The 21924-nt window shown below is 41.5% G+C and overlaps 1 protein-coding gene across 11 annotated transcripts in view; it reads left to right on the top strand.

Moving 5' to 3' along the window:
• The window catches only part of Kalrn (kalirin RhoGEF kinase), a 733834-nt gene that overhangs the window by 255934 nt on the left and 455976 nt on the right, over nucleotides 1-21924 (top strand). For all 11 annotated transcript variants that reach the window (XM_023702250.1, XM_023702249.1, XM_023702247.1 and 8 more), the window contains exons 4-5: nucleotides 10375-10567; nucleotides 13913-14425. In XM_023702250.1, coding sequence (XP_023558018.1) covers nucleotides 10375-10567; nucleotides 13913-14425 — 706 coding nt within the window. The remainder of the gene's footprint in view (nucleotides 1-10374; nucleotides 10568-13912; nucleotides 14426-21924) is intronic.

Raw genomic sequence — 21924 nt, 5'->3', positions numbered from 1 at the left:
AGTTCTGGAGCCATGAAATGGCTTCCCCATATATCATGCTTGCCCTGCTTCATCCTGCCTGCAGTTGTGGACCAGAGTGATATGGCATAGCCAGTGCATCCCTCATTGTATTGGAAGCCCTTAACCCCAATTTCTTTCCTTTTTGACATCCGCTCCTTGGTGATCACTCTAGCCTTTCCAGAGTTGGATTTGTCAACATCCCTGAACAATTTAGTGATAAGATATGATTGTAAAGTTAATTCTGCTTCATTCTATTTCTCGCTTTCCTAGGCTTCCACACTAGGATTTTGACGTATCATACTGCTGACCTGATGCTCCTCTTTTCTGAGTTGGGAGTTTTAGTATTCACAGAATATGCTGGGCATCCAGTCCAGATTACTGAACACCTGCTTCGTTAAAGGAGGGTTTTTCTACCTTTCAGTTTCAGAGTGCTCATGATTTAGTAAAAAGCCTGGGGTAAGAGAGTGGACACCTGCATTTTGGCCCAAGTGACCAAGACATCCACCAAATGGGGTGACCATAGGCAGGTCAGTTCTCTACCCTGGAATGTGCTATGCTCAGTTCCAACATGCAGCGGTTAATAAGCATAAATGTGAAGATTCCTCCAAATTGAAGTGTTCTGTGCTTTCAAGAGACGGAATGGCTTTCATGTCCAAATCCTGGACTGAAACTGAAATCTATTCAGTTTCTGATTTTACACCTTGGTGGTGAATTTAAGAAGGTTATTCAGTCTTTGCTGATTCTCATTTTTTTTTTTACTATTGGGTGGGATAAAAATGGGCTCTACCTGTGAGTTTCATGTGGTGGAAATGAGACCTTGCTGTATAAAATGCTTACCACATACAGAGCTTCAGGTGTTGCATAAAAGTAAACTTTTATTAACATATGAATATGTACCATTTTTACATCATGTGGCTCTTACTGTTATCTTGAAGCTTGAGGTTTCTGGGTCCCTGAGAGTTAGTACTCTGAACCAGGCCAAGGCTGCTCATCTCCTGCTATTTACTAAATTTCACTGTGTCTGTCTCCTTCCTAGTGGAGGAGCAGCCAGGGAATGGCCTCTCTCAAATGTTTACACGGGTTGTTCCCTCTGTGTGAATTTTTTCACTGTATTTTCAGTTCTTTCTCAAAGATTAGGCCTGTGCTTAGATGTCATCTCAAATGACCTGTCCAGATCACATGACAAATTATGACATCATAACTTTTATTTATCAGTCTTATGTCTATCTCTTCTTCTAGAATGTAACTTTCAGGTCTCTATCTTGCCCACATTTATATCCCCAGTGCATAATCCTGGGCCAACCACAAAGTCCGTGCTCAATAAAAATATTGGATAAATATAAATTAATGAGTTAAAGGACAATGTGTGATGCTATATTATTTATGAAGCACTTTCATAAGTAGGTTGTCCTTTTTTTTTTTTTTTTTATGAACCGGGGATTGAACTCAGGCCCTTGTGCTTGCCAGGCAAGCGCTTCTTCTACTGAGCCATATCCCAGGCCCCTAGGTTGTCCTTTTGAAGCCATAAAAAACTGTGTGAGGATACAGATATTGATCAACTAGAGCCTGGCTATTGTTACCACATATCATAGCTACCTTACCAGGAAAGCACAGGGTTATAGCAGTGAGTAAGAAGAACTCTTATCCTGGGGAGATGGGGGTGGGGAAGGGAATGTATCAGTAAGACTTCTGGACAAAGGCTTGTTAGTTGAACTTTCTAATGTGATTAGAAGTTACCCAGGCAAAGATGGGTTTGGGATAGAAAACAAAGACATACAGGGCAAAGATGACAGGGCAAAGTTTAATGATAATAAAAAAAAAAAGTGAAACCAATAAGGGACTAACAGAAGCTTGAATAATAATAACATGTTGTGTTTCAGTGTCAGGAATGATCATTCTGACAGAGGAGATCATGGAAAAATAAAGATCCAAACTTGGCACTAAGATCCAAGCTTGGGGTCAGATAATAATGCGAAACATTCAAAATTGTTCACCATTGTGGCCAGGACAGAAACCAGGGAGATGGTCTGGGCTTTGCTTGGGCAGGGATTGGGAGGAGGGATCAAAACAAGTGTTGCTTGGCTCCCTGAAACCAGATCATACCCAAGGTGAAGCCATGGCCTGGGGTTGTTCCTGACAGGTGCTCGGTCCTGCTGTCTAGATCCCACAGTTAACTATGGCTTGAGGCACTGGCACTCTAGTCACTACTCTCCAGGCCGACGATAATGAATCTTCTGAGGTGAAGTAGAGCTGAGATTCTAATGGCAGCGAAGAGAGGCAAACCCAAAGGCCAACAGATAGATCATCTTAAAGTGATTGAGCAGGGAAAGGGTTGCTGAACAGAGGGTTTAAGCCCTGCCAGAAATGAGAGAAACTATTATAATGATAGTATGTGTGCCTGATTAAACCACTTCTGAGGATCAAGTACAGTAGTAGGTTGCTAAAATATGATCTCTGCTAAGCATCGGAAGCTTTCATGAGCAAAAGGATAGCTGTCATGTGACTCTTCATTTGTCACCCTACCTATTGTGAGGCCATCTGTACCTGGATCCATCAGACCTGTAGCCTGCTTTCACATAATTCACAGCCTACTTGATTAGGAGGGGACTTGGGGCATCAGATGTGCACAGGACCTAAGACACCCCTAGAGAGACATTTATTACTTGCTCAGATATTTGATATGAAGCTTTCAGGCTGGGATTGTGATGAGCAGAAACTCTGAAGTGATTTCATGGCCATTTATAAGTAAAAGTGGGGCGCTCAGGAAAGCTGATCTTCAGCAGTGCCTGATTGAGCAGTCAGCTACACTAGAAAGGGCAGCTGCCAGCTCTTCATGGAACTCTTCTTTAGGCCTAGCATGGAGGTTCTTTGTGAAAAGAACCAGAGACATTTGCTACATGGGCAGAAATCCTTCCCAGTTCATTCTGTCAATAAATAACTATTCTATAAATGAGACATGAATGTAGGGAGACATTCACTAACATTTTCCTTAGGTTCCTGGGTGGTGTATTTATTGGTTCACATTGTACCTGTTTTACTTAGTGTATTTCATGATTCTCTCTGGTATGGTTTTGTGTTCCCTGCTGTTTATAAGTGTGTATCAGTACAGTATCTAGTATAAGTAAGTTCTTATCATTCATTAAGCTCACATAAATATACAATTAAGAGAGGCAATGTCTTGCATCACTAGGAAGACTCCTGAACTTTATTTCAGAATATTTGAAAGGTGTCCTCCAAATCAACATTTTAAAATAAACATCTTAAGTGATAATGAAAGTTCCTACAGTTTGAGAAGCATTGGAATAAAGTGGTAAAAATGCCTTTTAAAGATAGCACAAGCTTGCTAGGTGAAAACTGACATTTAGTGAACAAAAGAGTAAATGGTCTAGAATTGTGAACAAGAAAGAGCTAATCAATCAACCCCTCATTCAGTATATACATTTATGACTTCGGAGCCTGAGAGCCCTGGAGAGCCTCTGAAACAGTTCACAGCTCAGTTTGAAGGTAGGTAATTTATCACATAGAGCAAGAATCTGGCTGAAGGGGTGGCAAGCCCCAGCAGGGAAGTAGTGGAGTGGAGGGGCACAGGGGGAGGAACAGTGGCCATCTCTCTCTCTGGGAGATGAGCCACAGAGAAGGAGCCTTCTGTCCTTTCCCCTTCTGAAGGCCTGCTGCTGTGGCTGCCACTTCTTGTACTCCTATCCACAACATGCATGATGGAAAATCCTACCCCTGAACATCTGATTTGAGCTAATAAATATCTTTTAGAAGGTAAACCACCTATAGAGAAAGGAGGACTACCTGGTAGTTATTTTAATGTGACTTGGCTGGCTGACACTGCTTCACCTCTGAGCTCGCCAGGTGAAAGGAGAGAAGGGCTGGGAGTGAGAGCTTTCAGAAGGGGTAGGCTGGGGAGCTGTGTGGGGTTCCTAGAAGCAGTGAGGAACAGCCATGGGCTGGGAGTGCATCATAAGCAAGCATTGCTGACTTTGATATTTCCTTCTAATTATCCCAGAGATCAACCATGATGATTTTATCCTGCTGCAGCATTAATTCCAGCCCAAGCCTGCACTGAAAACTGCCCTGACCCCTGGAACCATGGCCTCTTAGATGCTAAACAGTGACTCTGGTGTCAGTGATACATACCTCTCTGCATCATTTGGTGCTGTGATTACTCCTGAAAAGCCTCTCTTTCCTTGTTTCTTCAACTTCACTCTTCTCCTGGCTCTCTCTAATCTCAGAAGATGGCTTCTTTCCTCTTCTTTGTTTCTGTTGGATGTTCTTAGCCACTTAGCAAGTGCCAGGCTCTATGAGACTCAAATCAAAATTTCCACCCCTATTTCTTTTTATTTCCATATGATATATAAAATTGCTTTCAGAAACTCATATATGCATGAAATGTCATTTATATTTACATAATTATTTCTTATGTACTTAGTACAGGGTCTATAGGGTCTCATTACACAGATCAGACTCATAGTGATCCTCCTGTTTTCAGCCTCCCAAGTGTTAAGATTACAGGCCTGGGCTACCACGCCCATCTCAGCTTGCCTGGGGTTGGGGACATGGTTTGTAGTGCCAGGAATTGAACCCCCGGCCCCTGTGCTGTGCCTAAACAGTTGCTTTAATTGTTTGAGCTATCTGGCCAGCCCTACATAATTATTTCTAACATATAATAAAAGTAATTATCTTAAGCTGTGTGTTTTGTGATAGGGATTCAGGAGCAAATGATTTACTAAGAACCTATTTTCCAGGAAAAATCTAGTAAGGGAACAAGAGAAGCAGAGTGGAAAGGGAAAGAACCAAATAAGGATGTGATCTCAGAAGGCCTTTTATTTTTAACTTATTTAGTACAAGGTCTACAGGGTCTTACTACACAGATCAGACTCATAGAGATCCACCTGTTTTCAACCTCTCAAACCCTGGGATTACAGGAACACATCACCATGGCCAGTCTCAGTCTGGGCCTCAACATGCCCTAGGGCCGGGACTGGCTTGGCAGGCTGGAGATCAAACCCTGTCCTTGTGTCTGCCTAAGCAGGCACTTTAATCCACTGAGCTAGCTGGCTGGTCCTTCAGAAGGTCTTAATTGTAGCCTTACTGGGGCCTGGGCAGGCTCTAAACACATCCCACACTTCTGAGACACTATGCTTTGAGGGGAAGGGGCTGGGCTTTAGCACACCTGTGTCAGACAGCCCTGGGGTGGGGCCATCACTGCCCAGCTTTCTGGTCTCTTAGCAGGTCTTCAGAGAGTGTGGCAGCATAAGCTGATGGTTGCTGGAGAATGGTACTGGATAATGGGCACAGTGGTTGAGAAAAGAGCCGTAGAAGCGCAGAGGTGCTGTTAGTAGCCCTCCCAAGATGCTGATATTGACCACTGTTCCCATTCTCCTGCTTCAGGTGTGGTTAGCCAGAGAGGCTAAAGGTAACTTGTTCAAGGTCTACAGTATATAGCTGGTGGATTTGGGATTCAGACCTAGGAAGCTGGATTCTAGTTTCTGTACCTTTAACTGCTACCTCTATTTTTTCAATGTATTGAGTCTTTCTATGCATCATGCACTGGATGACACTTGGATCCAGCAATGAAATGAATACAAAAATTCCTGCACTAAGTGAGGTTACTCTCTAGTGAAGGAAGATGGACAACAAAGAAATATATTATCCTGATGTTTATAAGAACTAAAGAGAAAAATAAATCAGGGAATAGGGTGGAGAATATCTGGCAACAGTTGTAATTTTCAATAGAGTGGCCCAAGAAGGATTTTATTGAAGAGTCGTTTTGGCAGGGACTCAGAGAAGGTGGCTTCTGTACTCCTACTCTCACCTCTCCTTTGGGATGATTCCAGTCTACTCTCTGCACAGCTGAAAGGGATCTTCCCAAGCCACTTTCCCTGAATGTTGTACCCTCCCACAGTACCTCATGACCGTAGAATAATCTAACACTCCTGACTCAGCGTATGGTAGATCCTGATCTGAAGTCTGCTTCTACTCTCTCCTCTTCTCTGGTAAAGTCTTGCAGAGCTAAGGACCAGAGAACAAATGAGAGCCCATACCCTTTCTCTAACTATTTAAAAGTGATGTAGTAAGCTAACAAACTGAAAAAAAGCATCTTTGTAGCAACCTGAAAGGCCACCTTTAGATTTCTTAGACTCCTCTGAATCCTATGTCAAAACATGGCAGCACAGAGAGACAGGTCCCCAGCCTACATTTTGCCTGCCTTCTCATTTGCCTGCCATTCCCCACCTCTGTCCTACATAGCAAGGGGGATGTACCAGGATACCTAGCTTGTAAGTCTCTGTTCCTTGCAAATAGTAGCCTGTTGCCACCTGTAGACTAGGGGTACACTTTCTGATGGTGTTATTTGCCCTGGGGGATTGGACTCTGGAAACAGGTATAAGTGAACCTAAGGAATAGGCTTAGGGTTCTTTGGGCAAAGAGTTTTAGGATTTTAAGTCCTAGGAACCTGGTCTACAAAAAGGAGAGGTGTATGAGTGTGTGTGTGTGTGTGTGTGTGTGTGTGTGTGTGTGTGTGTGTATGCGTGAGCACCTGCCTATGAGTGTAGCATGGTATCCATGTGGCAAGTCTTCTTGGTGCCTGGGAGTGTAGTACAAGAGAAGAGACAGCCCAAAAAGGGATTTTCTAGTGTGCTCAGGACATCATACTCACCACTGTCTTCCTATTTGTATACATGCTTGAACCAATATGAAACAGTTGAACTTTATCAATACTCCATATTATTGTTTCTTGGTTTTGTGATTTTGCACTGACTATCAACTGGAGATTATCCACTGATACTCAAGACTTAGTTTCCTTTATCTTTTATGAGCTCCATAATCCCCTTATTGCTGACTCTCAACTCCTATACCCAACACATCACCACCCACACCCAATGTCAGTGTGGTGGGTACAACATGATATAGCTGTGAGCATGGTTATAGGAGTCCACAGTCTCAGCTTTGAATATTTCATTTTCTTAGCCTACTTGCTAGTCATGTGACCTTAGGCAAATGTTATGCTTCAGTTTCATCGTCTCTTATACTGAGATAATTTAGTTTGTAAGGTAACTGTGGGGATAAAATGAAATAATGAAATAACATTTAGTGAGTGCCACCCATAATCAAAGAATAAACATGTGGCAAAGAATAAACATGTGGCAAAATGTTCCTCCTCCTAGGTACCGCTGTTTCTTGACACCAGATATAAAAAGTATCTTGGGATATTAGGCTGTTTCCACATAGAGACACCAATTAGATTCGTTCTCAGCATCAGCCCAGGATTTCTTTCTCCCTCTCCTGAGTTAGAGCCTCCTGAAAGATATTAGTACCTGATTTCTACTTTAGTTGTCAGAAATTGTTGCTTAATAGTGTGTAACCTGCTGCTGACTCCCACATTTAGATGATGGGGTAGTCAACTGCCAGACTGGGAAACAACACTCAGTTTTTGTTGTTAAGGCCACAGATTTCTTGTGTCAGCATAATTATGACAACAGAGATGGAGCCTGACGAATAGGAAAATGAGTAAGACCATTATTATCTCTAAGGCATGCAAGACCCAGTTACTTTGCAGTGCCTGATGTCATGGGAATGCACAAATGTGAGTGGAGCTAAACCACAATTCATTCAGTGAGAAAAGCATTGAAAACACCACCAAAAATATGGATAAATAACCTGATTTGCAGAGCAAAAAATTTTTTTGAGACAGGTTCTTTCTATGTGGTCTAGGCTGGCCTTGAACTCACTTTGTAGCCCAGGCTGGCCTCAAACTTGTGGTGATCCTTTTGTGTCATTCTTCTGAGTGTTGAGACTTTGGGCATGTGCCACTGTGCCTGGCCAGAAGCAGTACTTAATGAATCAATAACCAATAGATGGTAAACAAGAGAAGACATTTAAATGAAATGAAGTGGGGTTTTTTTTTTGTAGAAATAAGCAAACAATTTAAAAATTCAGTGACCAGTACAGGTGAGGTGTCTTAATCACTTTTCAAATCACTGAGACACACATCACTTAAAGGAAGAGAGACTTATTTTGGTTCACATTTACAGTCCATGATTGGCTGGCTCTCAGGCATGGTAGAAGGGTCTGGAGGAGGAAAGCTGCTCAAGTAATGGGTGTAAGGAAGTAGGGAGGGAGGGAAGGAGAGAGAGAGCAAGAGCGAGAGCGAGAGCGAGAGAGAGAGAGAGAGAGAGAGAGAGCCCGAGCCCTTCTAATTCACTGCATCCTAGTTACCTACCTCCAACCAGGCCCCACCTCCTCATAGCACAGTCAGCTGCTGCACTGAGTGCATGAAGCCAGTGATGAATATCACAACATCATGATCAATTCACCATCCAACAGCCCAGCCTTTCAAGTTATGAGACCTAGACCTCAGGGGGTTATCCTTGATCGCAACCATAACATGGGGATACACTAGAGGGGCTACTTTCATATAGTATAATGGCTAGTGGACATATGATTTAATTTTTTTTTTTTTTTTGCAAAGCATTAATGACAGTGACTAAGTTATGGTATCCAGCTATGTTAGCCTGTAACCCTCTTTTTTAGGTGAAGAAAAGTTATTGTGGGCCACATATATAGTGCATAATACAATGTGTATAAGGAAAACAACCTCCTTTTAAAAATATTTAAAAATGGGAAAATTAGGCTGGAGGTTGGATATAGCTGGAAGGGATGGGCTGTGTATCATTAAATTTTACAGTTTCTGATCAGTTTCATAAATGACAACATATTGTATGTTATAGTGAAAAGTAGAACACTATGTAGTCAGGACACTGTACACACAGAGAAGATTGATAATAGCCTGGAATGTTTATAAACTCGTATCACTGGTATCTCTTCTATAGATTTTTTATTTTTATATTTTCATTTTCCTATTGTTATCGTATATTCCTTATAATAAAAAAATTCTTAAGTGAAGATCATATTATTTTCAGAGGGCAGAGAACATTATTTGTGGAGGACCTGGGCCACTTATGGATTGATTAAGTGTCAGAGAAGAAAAGGCAGCTCCTTTCCTTTGGGATGTCGGATTTTGGAAGAAACGACTCAGCTTTCTCCTGGGAGACCTAAAAAGTTGTCATATATTTGGAATACTTGCACAGACATGAAAATTTGATAATGAAAACCTGGAAAGATGTTTTATCTCCTTTTTTAGTCTCAGTCCTCTAACTGTGGAATTACCGCTCTGCTCAGTGGTAGGGGGCACATCTAAGATTCACATGTCATGTGCAATGGTTTAAGCAAGTTCTGTGCTGTGTAGAAAATAGGGAATTAGATGAAAGACCCCAAGGAAATACTGCACTAGTGTTTACACAAAAAATGTGAGCTAACCAAAATCTGCTTGGTTATGAAATAATTCGATAGGTTAAATAAAAATAAGAAGAAAGACTTGTAGCTACCAAAAAAAAAGGACTTTCTTCTGAACTCAGACATCATAAATGTTTTGAACTTCATTGTTTTCTTTTTATTTTCATGGGTTATACTCAAGGCTTAAGTGTTTAAATAAACTTTGCTACTTAATAAGTTACATAACATTCTGAATCATTTGGCTTATTTATTTCTTGGTTTTCAAGATACTAACTTTGGCTGGCCTTGATTTCAAGAGTTACTTTTCCCACTCCCCTCCCCAAATCTTGAATGGTGCATTTTCATGCCTGACTTTTAAAATGGAAGAACATGAGAACAGGACCTTGTGTCAGTCCTATTCTTGCTCTAGCTAAGTGTTCAGCATGACTCATTGACCTGATTTTTAAAAGTTAACGTATTTGGAACTATGAGAAATTCATCTTAAATATAGTGGTGGCATTAGTGTTTTGTGTGCCATCTCTAATCCATTGGCTGAATTGGCCTACAACCCTTTATTGAAAAGGGTTGTCTAGTTGAGTTCAATTGAGCAGTAAAAATGTACCTGTGTCTGTCACAGTCGTTGGTGCAAGGGAAACCAGCAGTCTTGCTGAGGAATTTCCACCTCATCTTTAGGGGCAATAGGGTCTCTGTATTTAGAGATTTAAACTTGAGTGGAGAAAACATGATTCATCTAAGGAAGGAAAGAGGGAGACAAAATCAAACACGATGACAGACCCCCAAAGGGTAAACCTCTCACATACTATTGACTTAAAGGAAGGCTGAGTTATTTGCTAAATGCTGAAAAAGGCAAAAATACCAAGACTGTTGGTCAGATCAGGTTAGTCTAGAAAGGTTTTCTGAGGTTGTACCTACTGGTATTGAGTTGGCTCAGAAGGTAGCAGGAGCCCTGGAATAAACCTGCAAAGATGGTTCAAGTCAAAGGATATTCAGGGTTCTCAGTGCTTTTTGACAGTGTACTGTAAAGTCTCAGGAGCTAAGATTCATCATGCCCGATCTCTGACCTCCCCACAGTGAGGACGTGTGCAAACGTGGCTTCACTGTCATCATCGACATGCGGGGCTCCAAGTGGGACCTCATCAAGCCCCTCCTCAAAACACTACAAGAAGCCTTTCCAGCTGAGATCCATGTGGCCCTCATCATTAAGCCAGACAACTTCTGGCAGAAACAGAAGACCAACTTTGGCAGCTCCAAATTCATCTTTGAGGTGAGCTAGACCTTTCTTCTACCTCCTTTCCCCTCCCCTCTGCTGCCTGCCCATTTTTCACTTCCCCTTTTCCCCCTGCCCCACCATATGCAACATTTCAAGGGCTGAGATTTCAGGATTCCTTGGCCACCTGGGCCTTACTCCTCCAGTTAGACTCTGGAGAGGAATAAGAAGCTCAGAAGGTCCCAAATGCACAGCCTCATTGAATAATCTTTTATACTGGTGGTGGGAGTGTTCATTGGAATGACTATTTTTGAAAGCAACTTGATATTTGTATGGAAAGCCTTTAAGAGCTTACAGTCATTGATCTAGTAATTTTTCTAGGAAAATGTCTTAACATAAAAACTGAAAACAAAAAGAAAAAAGCTAATTAAAGTTATGAGCAAGTATGTATACAAAAATCTTCATAATGTTTAAAGAATATATATAAACATGTGTAATAAGTTATAAATCCATATGTATGTATTAACCACTGATTTAGATAATATTAATATGCAAATACTATGAAGTTATTGAGATCGCATTTAGAAAATATCACAGAATTTTCATTGTGTATTTTTTAAAAGGCACATTATAAAATAATGTGGGTGGTATAATATAGAACTTGTTTATTAAGTGTATATATGGTGCTAAGATACACATGAAAATGTTCACAATCGTTCATTCAAAATGGCTAGGAAGCATTGGTGGTATAGTGGTGAGCATAGCTGCCTTCCAAAATGGCTAAGAAAATGAGTGATTTTTATTTTCTTTATGTTTTCCTATTTTTTTTTAATGGTGATATATGACCTTTACTGTCAGGAAAAACATTTTTTAAACTAAATTTTCCTAAGAATTTTTTGAAATATGAATTCCTTAAAAATTTTTAATGACAGCATGCCCAGTGAAAGATTTATGCATCTTTGTTCCAGTCAAAATTGAGCTGTTCCCCTGATCAGAATTTTGGCCCTCACCTGTAAGGAGATAAAGAGTGTGTGTGTGTGTGTGTGTGTGTGCATGCGTGTGCGCACATGCGTGTATGCACATGCACGTGTGCAGATATTACTGCCTGTGTGATATAAAGGCAGAGCTACTTTGAATCTTTCAGCAACTTTGCATCCCAGACTCTTATGCCCCAGGATTGGCCCCAGTTGGCTGCAATTTGAGCCTGGTGATCTGACCATCTGACTAAAGGAAGCTCTCATTCTCTGTGAATAACCCATGAAATTTGGCTTGTTATCAAACCAGCTAACTCTCATGGTTTCCCAGCACCTTACAGAGTACTAGGGGCCTTGTAGAAAAATGCCTTTAACACTTTTGTTTTGTATACAGAAGCAGTGACAAGTCTATAAATTTATAAGCTAGAGAGACTGAAAAAGATATTACCAATAAGTCTTGAAACTTTGCTTCCCTATAGTTTTTCTGCACATCCTATCTCCCTGCACCTTCTTCACCCAAGTGGAGCAAGTTTGTCTCTGTCTCCTAAGCCAGAATATAGGATAGATAGCTGAGGGTTTCCCTCCTAGAAGAATATTTATAAAGCACCATCTTAAAGAATTCCTAATGCAAACTGAGGCAACAAGGAGCAAGCAGTATAGGCTTACTCAATAGCAGTTACCTCATAAATAACTGGTGAATATGTTCATGGGGGACTTTTAGAAATGTAAACTCAGGGCTGGGGAGATAGCTTACTGGTCTAAGTGCCTGCCTGGCAAGAGCACAGACCCAGATTCGATCCCTAGTACCAAATGCCATGCTACCTGGAACCCCAGACATGCTGCTCCAGTCACTGAAACCAGGCATAGTTGTACACACCTGTCATCCCAGTGCTGGGGAGGCTGAGACAGGAGGATCACTGAGTCTGAGCTGTGTAGCGAGACCCTGTATCAAATCAATAAAATATTTTTTAAAGTTAAAAAAAAGTATAGACTGAGCTGCATTTGAAGGAGAAATTGCTCTAGAGTAAGGCTTCTCAAAGTTTAATGAACACATATCCCTAAAGGATCTTGTAACTGCAGATTATGACTCAATAGGTCTGGGGTGGCGCCTGCTATTATACGTTTCTGATAAACTTAGTCTGCTGATCGCACTGGCCCAGTGGCCATGCCTTCTGTAGCTAGGATCCAGAGTAGCAAGTTTATATCTGACTGCACAATAAAATCACTTGAGAACTATCCATGCCCAAGTTCTTGCCCCCAAATTAGTCACACTTTGAGAATTATCTTCCAGGGCAGCTCTCTTACTTTCTTGTCTTAGGAAGGGGAGAGAAGGAGAAGGAGGAAGAGGAGATGCTCAGAGACTAGCAAGATAGAAACAAAATGCTTTTACAGGTTCAAGTAAAGATGCAGCTTTAGGTTCTCATGGTGCATGCTGACTAAGGTGGAGCATTACTGTGTGCCTGGCCTCCTGTGTCTTTTATACGGATCAACATGTTTAATCCCAGCAAGCTCTACAAGAAAGGTATCTCAGATTTAATATCCCTTATCTAAAATGCCTGGGTCCAGAAGTATTTCAGATTTTAGAGTTGTGTGTGTGTGTGTTTTTTTTTTTAAATTTGGGAATATTTATATCAACATATGGACGAACATTTCTAATCTGAAATTCAAAATGCTTCAAAATCCATTTCAGATTTCCTGTTTATGGAAAAGGGATAATCTGCCTGTTTCATCTGTGTTATACAGAGGAGGAGACTATGGCATGATATCTCAAAGGGCTGGGATAGATAGGAAGTCAAAACCTCAGAGGAAGCAAAAGGTGTTTATGATGAGCTGCATGATTGCCTGCAGATATCTTGTGGATATATTCTGCTTCTTGAAAGTAGACATTTCCCACTCTGCTCTCCAAGACCTGGTAGAAGCCTTGCAGAGAATAACTAAGGGCCACCCCAGTTCTTCACAGTTTATCATAAAAGAGTGTCTGTGATGGGCCCCAGGCTGACTTCATATGAAATCCTTGTAGTTCAAATTTGACCCACATTGCTCCCTGCAACCATGGTAGTGCCTTGGCCCATGAGTCTGAGTCTATATCTGTAGCAAAGAGCCCTCCATGCCAGGTGTTGGGTCATTATTTCTCCCAGCCTCTGTTTATAGCACCTTAACCCTATTATGGGAAGGAGCAAAGATAAGGAAAACAGAGATGCAAGACCATATTTTTCTTTGGTGGGAATGTTGAGGCAGTCATGCTCTGTGGCTGATCTGTAGCTTCTGACCAGTGAGTCCCTTGGTCTCCCACTCACCCTTTACTAGGCAGGCTCTTATCTTTCTTAAGTGGACTTATTCTCTCTCCTTGCCTTTCCCTCCACCTGTTTCTGCCCTGTCCCATTTCCCCATGTCACTGAGTCTCTCACTCTATATCTGCCCCTCCCAGACAAGCATGGTGTCCGTGGAGGGCCTCACAAAGCTGGTGGATCCCTCTCAGCTGACGGAGGAGTTTGATGGCTCTCTGGACTACAACCATGAGGAGTGGATTGAACTGCGGCTCTCCCTGGAGGAGTTCTTCAACAGTGCAGTGCACCTGCTCTCACGCCTTGAGGACCTGCAGGAGATGCTGGCCCGGAAAGAGTTTCCTGTGGATGTGGAGGGCTCTCGGCGGCTTATTGACGAGCACACGCAGCTGAAGAAAAAGGTGCTGAAGGCCCCTGTGGAGGAGCTTGACCGGGAGGGGCAGCGCTTGCTACAGTGTATTCGCTGCAGTGATGGCTTCTCAGGGCGCAACTGCATCCCAGGCAGTGCTGACTTCCAGAGCCTGGTGCCTAAGATCACCAGCCTCCTGGACAAGCTACACTCCACCCGGCAACATCTGCATCAGATGTGGCATGTGCGCAAGCTCAAGCTGGACCAGTGCTTCCAACTGAGGCTCTTCGAGCAGGATGCTGAGAAGGTAGGAAGGGAACCAGCTAAACCCAAGCTGTTGGAGGTGGGACCAAAGCTTTTTAGAGAACTGGTGGGAGTTGCTAATACAGTTCTCCGATTAATAATGGTAGAAGTGTTGTTGAAAATATTTTTTTAAAGTACATATTAGTTTTGCCTGGTGTAAGTTTATTTCAATCTTACATGAGTGTTCTTAAAGCTCACCCTTACATAGTATTTAGTATTTGCCAGGAAATGCTCAAAGAATCATGTATAAATTAAATCATTTTAACCCTTTCAGAAGTCCTAAGAAGTAGTTAGACTCTTTTCCTGTTTTAAAGATGAAACTGAGGGGTTAAATGCAAGGTTAATCAAGCGAGGAAGTGCAGCCTGGCTACAGAACCTGTGCTTTCACCAATGGTAGACACTGTCCCTCTACGTGTGTGGTTCAAGTGTTGTAAATAGAGGGGGATATATATGGATAGATAGATAGCCATTATCACATTAATTAGTGTCTGTTGTCCTGAAGTGCACTTTACTACTGCTAAAGGACTTTCATATGTGGAATCTTATTACATCTGCACAGTCCTTCAATTCCTGAGAGGCAGATGGCAGTGTCTGTATTGACACACAGGGAAACTGATGCTCTTTGGTCTCAGGTCTGCAATGGCAGAACTGACAAGTTAATTGTTTTCAAGTTTGAAGCTTGCCTTGCATACTGCCTTATTTCCCCCCACTTTTTTGGAGCACTTTCTCAACCAGAACATCATTTTCCCAGCAATGAATTTCAAAGTTTTCCTCTTATCAGGGAAAAGTAAGATATGAGAAAGTGAAAAAACAAAATGACATCTAGTGCCTCTTTGCTAAGGACACAAAAATATTTTCTCTAGATTCTCCTCAAGCAAAACAGGAGAAAAAAGTTTAATATTATTTGTCATTTAAGAAGATTGAAATAGGCTTCCTCTTCTTAGTTTTCTGAGTATTTATATGCACAATCCTGTTCTTGGACATGCCATTGTATCTCTTAGTAACCTACAGATTTTACACATAGCAAATGATGCAATGTTTTTGTGCCTGTCAGTAGTTCCAAATGAAAATATCTATAGGTAAAGTATGATAAAAATCAAGAAATAAACCTATTTGTAGAATTGCAATCCTAATTTATGTATGACAAGTAGAAAATTTACCAAAATATTGATAGTTTTATTTCTGGGGGCAGGTCATATGGTTGATTTAATTTCTCTGTAATTATTCTGTATCTTCCAATCTTTTATACTTTACATTTCAATACAAAAAAATAAATTATGTAGTATTTAAAGAAATGTATATATCTTTGTGTATAGCAGAACATTTGAACCTCAGTTGAGCAAGCTTTTGGAAGAGCTATGAAGAAAACTTTCCATGACCTTCCTCAGGGCTCTTTGCCTCATGGCCTGGCAGCCTGGGTCTGACTCTGGCTCTGCTGTGTAGGAGAGAGAACAGCTTGGACCATAGAATCTCTGCACTGCTCACTAAGTAATAAGAAGCCAGGACAGGAGCCAGCTGCTTCATGTAGCCAGAGGCAGGTGATTAGCTCCTCTTACCAGTATGGGAAGGGTTGGCTCATTCCTTTTACTTGAGACTTCTGTTGTAGGGCTGGGGTCTGCTTTCCAGTTTGCCATGAATTCTTCTTTCAGTGAGCTGGGAACAGAAAAGAGCTAGACTTGTGTCTGCCTGGGTGTGTTTTAGAGTTTGAGACCCCTCAGAGTATCCCTGAAGCTTAATAATAGAGGAATCTTACATGGAACTCAGGTGATTCATATATCAAAACCAACTCAAACCGTGAGTCCCCCACTGAGGAAAGCTGCTTTTCTAGAGCTAGCCAGTTTCCTTTTAGCTGGTCAGTAGTGGCTACTGCTCATACAAGGGGTGATCAAAAACTACACTGGACTTTTAAATTGTAAAAATTTATTAAAGTACGTATTGCTATTAATCCCCTTAAAACATTGCTCCTTACTTCAAACACTCTTCACCCATCACTCTCAGCACTTTTGAAGCAGTTCTGGAAGTCCTTTGTTGTCCATGTCTTTATGAGGTGTGATAAAATATATAGTGAGTGCTTCTGTTGAGTGCCATCTAATGGGGAAAGGCCAGCTTGTAAAAACATTTTAGTGCACCCTCATTCAGTTTATTCACTACATGTAACACCATGCAGCTCTGACTTTTCCCCAAAGTCAAAATAACCATGAAAAGTAAGTGTTTTGAATCAATTCAGGACATCAAGGTAGCCACAACAGTGTTACTAAAGATATGTAAGAGGACTTCCAAAAGTGCTTTAGAAAGTGACAAGAATGGTGGAATAAGTTTGTTCAAATTAAGGGAGAGTATTTTGAGGAGAATTAATGTTGATATTGTTGTTTGTTTTTGTTTTTGAGAGAGGGTCTCGTTATGCAGTTCAAGCTGGCCTAGACTGCACTTTGTATTGCAATCTGGCAACAAACTTGTAGCAATCCTCCTGCCCCAGCCTCCCGAGGCAGGAGGTGGAGTATAGGCATGTAACAATCATGTCTGGCCATTGTGTCTTTCACTGTGATAAAGTTTTAAAAATTTAAACACACTATATTTTTTCATGCCTTGTATATATCCTGTCAGTTCATGTTCATAAGAATTATAGTCTATTATTCTTATATGTGAGAAAGTAGAAACTCAGAGAGGTGAAGTTGAGTGCCCAAGAGTACAGTGCTAGTTAGACACAGCCAGTATATTAGTCTGCCTCCAACGCCCCCTAAACTCTCACCCAGTAACCCTACTATCCCTCTGCTCCCAGGACCAATCTCATGCCACCACTGAATGCCACTTATTGGCCCCTAGTTCCTCTGGCTACACCCTGATGAGCCTAGAGAACTCAGATTTTACCTTGTAATGCTTACTCTTCAGGGGTTCTTACTCTTTTTGAGCCACGGGCTTCTTTGTTCTAGTAAAGCCTAAAGACTTCTCAGAATATTTATAAATGTTATAAAAAATTTACCTATGCTTATATAGCATTACTGAAATACCATTAGTAATTAAAGCAAAAAACCCCAGTAATACATATATTTCTTTATTAACAAGTAATAGCATGTCCTTGAAGTCTGACTACTACTATGATTTTTGAAATAGTGAGAAACATAAATGGTATTTCAGAAAAATATGTTGATGTGTGTATTAGCCAGCCTTCCCTTTGCTAGGACAGCATACCCAACGTGTGTACCTTAAAGGAGAAAAGGTCAAATGTCTGATGGCTTGGGAAGTTTTGGTCCAGTCCTTGCTTGCTTCAAGGCAGAAGGGTGTGGTAGAGCAAAGCTGCTCGCTTCACGGCAATGGGGATGCAGAGCACAGAGGGGGAGCATATTTGAAGGGGCCAGAGACTAGATATAGTACAAAGATTATGCCACTGTGACCCACCTAGACACACCCAGAGGTGCACTTTACTAGTCCCCTGGGCTGCTCTTAAGCCAATTAAATTGCCATTCAGCTTCTTTGTTACAAAGTGTTATAGCTTCATAGCTAATACTACTCTAGTTTGATGCCTGTGTTCATAATGGAAGGGAATGCTGTATTTCAGCTAGAGGCTAGTAAAAATAAAGACATTTTTTTCTCATCTAAATATGTGATTTTTGAATTATATCATGGATGCTAGAATCCCTATTCTGTGGTATGTATGTATACATGCATGTGTGTATGTGTTGGGGAGGAATGGAGGAAGGGAAGGAGAGAGGGAAAAAGAGAAAGAAAGAGAGACAGGGAGAAGGGGAGGAAGGGAGAGGAGAAGAGGAGGAAGGGAGAGGGAGAAGGGGAGAGAGACAGAAAGAAATACAGAGACAGAGAGAGACAGTCAGTGACAGAGAGACAGAGAGAGACAAAGACAGAGAGAATGAATGAGAAAGAATAAAACAAAGCAGAAGTAGTGAAAAAAATGTTAAGAGGACATCCCAGGAATATTTTGACATTGAGTCAGTGATGAAAATGCTGCTTAAGCTTAACTCAGCTGCCACAGAAAATATGCCGGGTGTGGGGCTAAGGAGAAAAACAGTCCTTCGAAGTTGCTTCCAAATTCATTTAAAATATCTGTGTGGAACTAAGTACCTCAGCCTTTGACTTATTTGGTGTTTTTAAAGGGGGTCAGGCGGGTGACCTTTTGGGGTAAGTGTTGCGTGTGCAGGTCCACATCTAAACAAGGGCGTGAGGAAGTAGTTACTGTGTGAGCTGCATCTCAGTCTGCTTCTGGTGAGAGGCTTGCTGGCTAGTTAGAGAGGCCTTTAACTCCAGATCTGGGAAGCTTTTGGCAGCCAGAGGAGTCTAGTGGCTGCTTAGCTTTTATTTTTATAACAGAGGTGGGTGTAGAGTCTCTTCTCTGGCTCTGTGGGGATAGAGTGTGTGCCTCAGGACCTTCATGATGAATTGGTGCTTTCCCTTATTAGCTGGTCTTGGGGATGAAAGTCACCTTTCTACCATCTCTGATCCCTATGTGGCCTCCTGTCATTTTCTTAGAGCTAGTAGAGGGAGAGTTATGTAGTTATGATCTCTCCCAATTAGACATCTAGGGAGGAGAGTCTGTTTAATTCATACGTCATAAAGCAAGCCACCTACTCATTTAACAGTGAATATTAAGTAACAGTCCTGAGCCCAAACAAGGCATTTGGATGAAGACATATAAGTGAAAGTTTCTATCCTAGAGTAGCTCATGATCTGCTAAAGGAGGTAGGCACATAAATGCTAATTTATGTGTTTATTTGAAGCAAATTTATTGAAGTACAATTGATTCTTAATAAGCTGCACATATTAAGGTATATATCCTGATGAATTTGGACACGTGCATGTACCTCTGGAACCATCACCACAATCAAAGTAAGAGGTATATCTATACTACTAAATGCCTTCTTATTTCCCTTTGTATAAAGTCTCTTTTATTAAATGTCTGTTATGTGCCTTGTACTTCCCCAGGCACAGACCCTGTACTTTGGATGTTCTCTTATGATCATCATAAGGAGTGGCAGGAAAGCCTTAATGAGCGATATATGGGAGCACTGGGTAATTCCGAGATGATCAGGTAACACAGTATTTGAAGATGACTCACTATTGTATCAACCCGGTGCTCTCTGGTCTGTAAATAATGGGCTTGTCCTCCACTATGTTCACATAACACAAGTTGAGTCACTCCTCATTAGCCTACATAGATTATACAGCCTTGTTTCACATCCACCTCTGCCCCTAGCTGCAGTGGGCTCCAAATAAAAAAGGTGTCTGACCTCCATCATTAGTTCTCTTCTCCACTGGGTGAAGGGAAGGCTGTGGGTGATATTTAAGATCACTAAGTAGACTCACTGTAGATACTGTAGATGTGCCTTCAGAAAAGGGAAGGGTGGATTCTGCCTAGTGGAGCATCCTCCCTACACTTTCCTTCCTCGTGCCTCCTGTGCCAGAGACCAAAATGGCAATACTCCATACACTGCAGAAATAACCTTATCATCAAGGCTGGCTGAATGATGCCTGTCTACATGTGATGCCCATAAGAAGCATCAGAAAATACTGACACTGCCTAGCTTCTGCTTTCTGATTAGGAGAAGTCCTTCCATCTTTCAGTCTTCATAAGAAAAGGATTGTGCTGGGACCGGGGAGATGGCTTAGTGGAATAAGTGCTTCCCTGGCAAGCACAAGGTCCTGAATTCGACCCCCAGTTCCACCAAAACAAAGAAACAACCAACCAAAAACAAAAAAAAACCCAAAAATGAAATAGCAAGGGGTTGAGAAAAGGATTGTGCTTAGAGGAGCCTTGGGGCATAACTAGAGGTGACTGGGAAACCTTTGCCTGTTTCTCTTCTGAAAAAAGAAGGTTGTACTGATGTTTACCTGGGACTCAATTTTCAGTCTCATCCAAAGCTTTTCTGGGAAAAAAAAGAGGCAGGGGAGGATATTCCTATTTCCTATACGAAAATCTTCCTAACATAAGAATAACAATAAGCAAAGCTACCTGTTTGGGCTTCTAGTATTAGAATCAGGTTTCTTAATTGTTTTATGCAGCATGTTGTATTTACCCCAACCTCTGAGTGACTATTTTGTATCCACCACCAAAGTGTCTAGCCTAAATAAGAATCTTACTGTTTTTGCTGCTCGGAGGAGGTGGCCTTGGTGGATAGATGCCTTTCACACCACCCATGGAAAAATTTCCTTTGGAAAACTTACTGCTTAAATACTTCTTGCATATTCATTATTACATGGTAAAATTCACTCACATCCATATGGAAATGGAGATGTGGAGACAGAGTTTCAGATTTGTCGTTTAGTTCCACCTATCATTTGTGAGACCTTGAACACATCTTTAACCTCTGACCCTCAATTATGTTGTCAACTGATACGGTTTATATCTAGATGTCCCCCAGGAGCCTCATGAGCTCAGAAGTGAGGTTTTGGAAGATGATTGGATTATGGGGACTTACAGTTGACCTGCTTTAGGACTTTACAGTTGACCTGGTCAGAAGAGGGGATATTGGGGTCAGGGGTAGTCTAGGAGGGTTCAGGTTGATCTCCTTCCCCAGCTGCTCCTTTCCCTCCCCTCTCTCCACCCCCCCCCCATATCCTATGCTATGAGCAGCTCTCCTCTGCTGTACCACTCATTCTGTCCTGCTTTGGAGCAGCTGACAATGGACTATAAACATGAACCAAAATAAAACTTCCCTTCTTTAAGCTGTAGGTGGTAAGCATTGTGTCTCAGTGACAAGAAAAGTGACTAAGATACCAAGAGAACAAAGAAAAACAGATGGGCTCAGTGTCTTTTGACTTATTTCCATATTGCGCTATTTACTTTAACAAAGCTCCCTTTTCATGAAAACATCTTTTGAAAGGTGAAATGACTAGCCATGGTCACAACAGTGGTCGCTGTGATACTAGTGATGACAAGAAATAGACTTTTGGGAAACCTATCAGAATCTTCAGCATAGTTTGACAAAGTCCCCAAACAAATTCCGGATTCTCCCTTGGTATGCTTTATATCTAGATATCCTCCAAGAGCCTCATACGCTCATAGGCAGGCCTTTGTAAGGTGATTGGATTATGGGGCTTATAGCTACCTTGCTATAAGGAGATAGCATCTAGTCAGAAGGGGCAAATCCCCTTGAGTATGACCTGGAAGGGTTTATCTCCTTCCTTGACCTTTCTATGTGGTCCACTTCCCTCCACCCAGACCCTTCTGCCTTGCCATTCTGCCTTGCAGCCAGCTAATTATAGACTGAAACCTCTACAAACTGTGATTTAAAATAAAACTTTCCTCCTTTAAGTTGTAGGTGTTGGGTATTTTGTCCCAGCAATGAGGAAAGTGACTAAGTCACTCCTCCTTTGAGACTTGCTACACTAAAAGCCCTTTGATACTTTACACTTGGTTACTCTTTATGTTCTCTACATTTCTAAAATAGATTATTTTCTGTACTTTGGGAGATTATGAAAAGTAAGAAACTTTTCCCCGCAAATAAAACCATAACCTCAAGTTCTTGTTCTTCATTTAAAAATTAACACAAG

Source organism: Octodon degus, unplaced genomic scaffold, assembly GCF_000260255.1.
Source record: "Octodon degus isolate 3935 unplaced genomic scaffold, OctDeg1.0 scaffold00147, whole genome shotgun sequence".
NCBI lineage: Eukaryota > Metazoa > Chordata > Mammalia > Rodentia > Octodontidae > Octodon > Octodon degus.
Note: the sequence above shows the minus strand (reverse complement) of the source record. Positions and strands in the feature narration are given on the sequence as shown.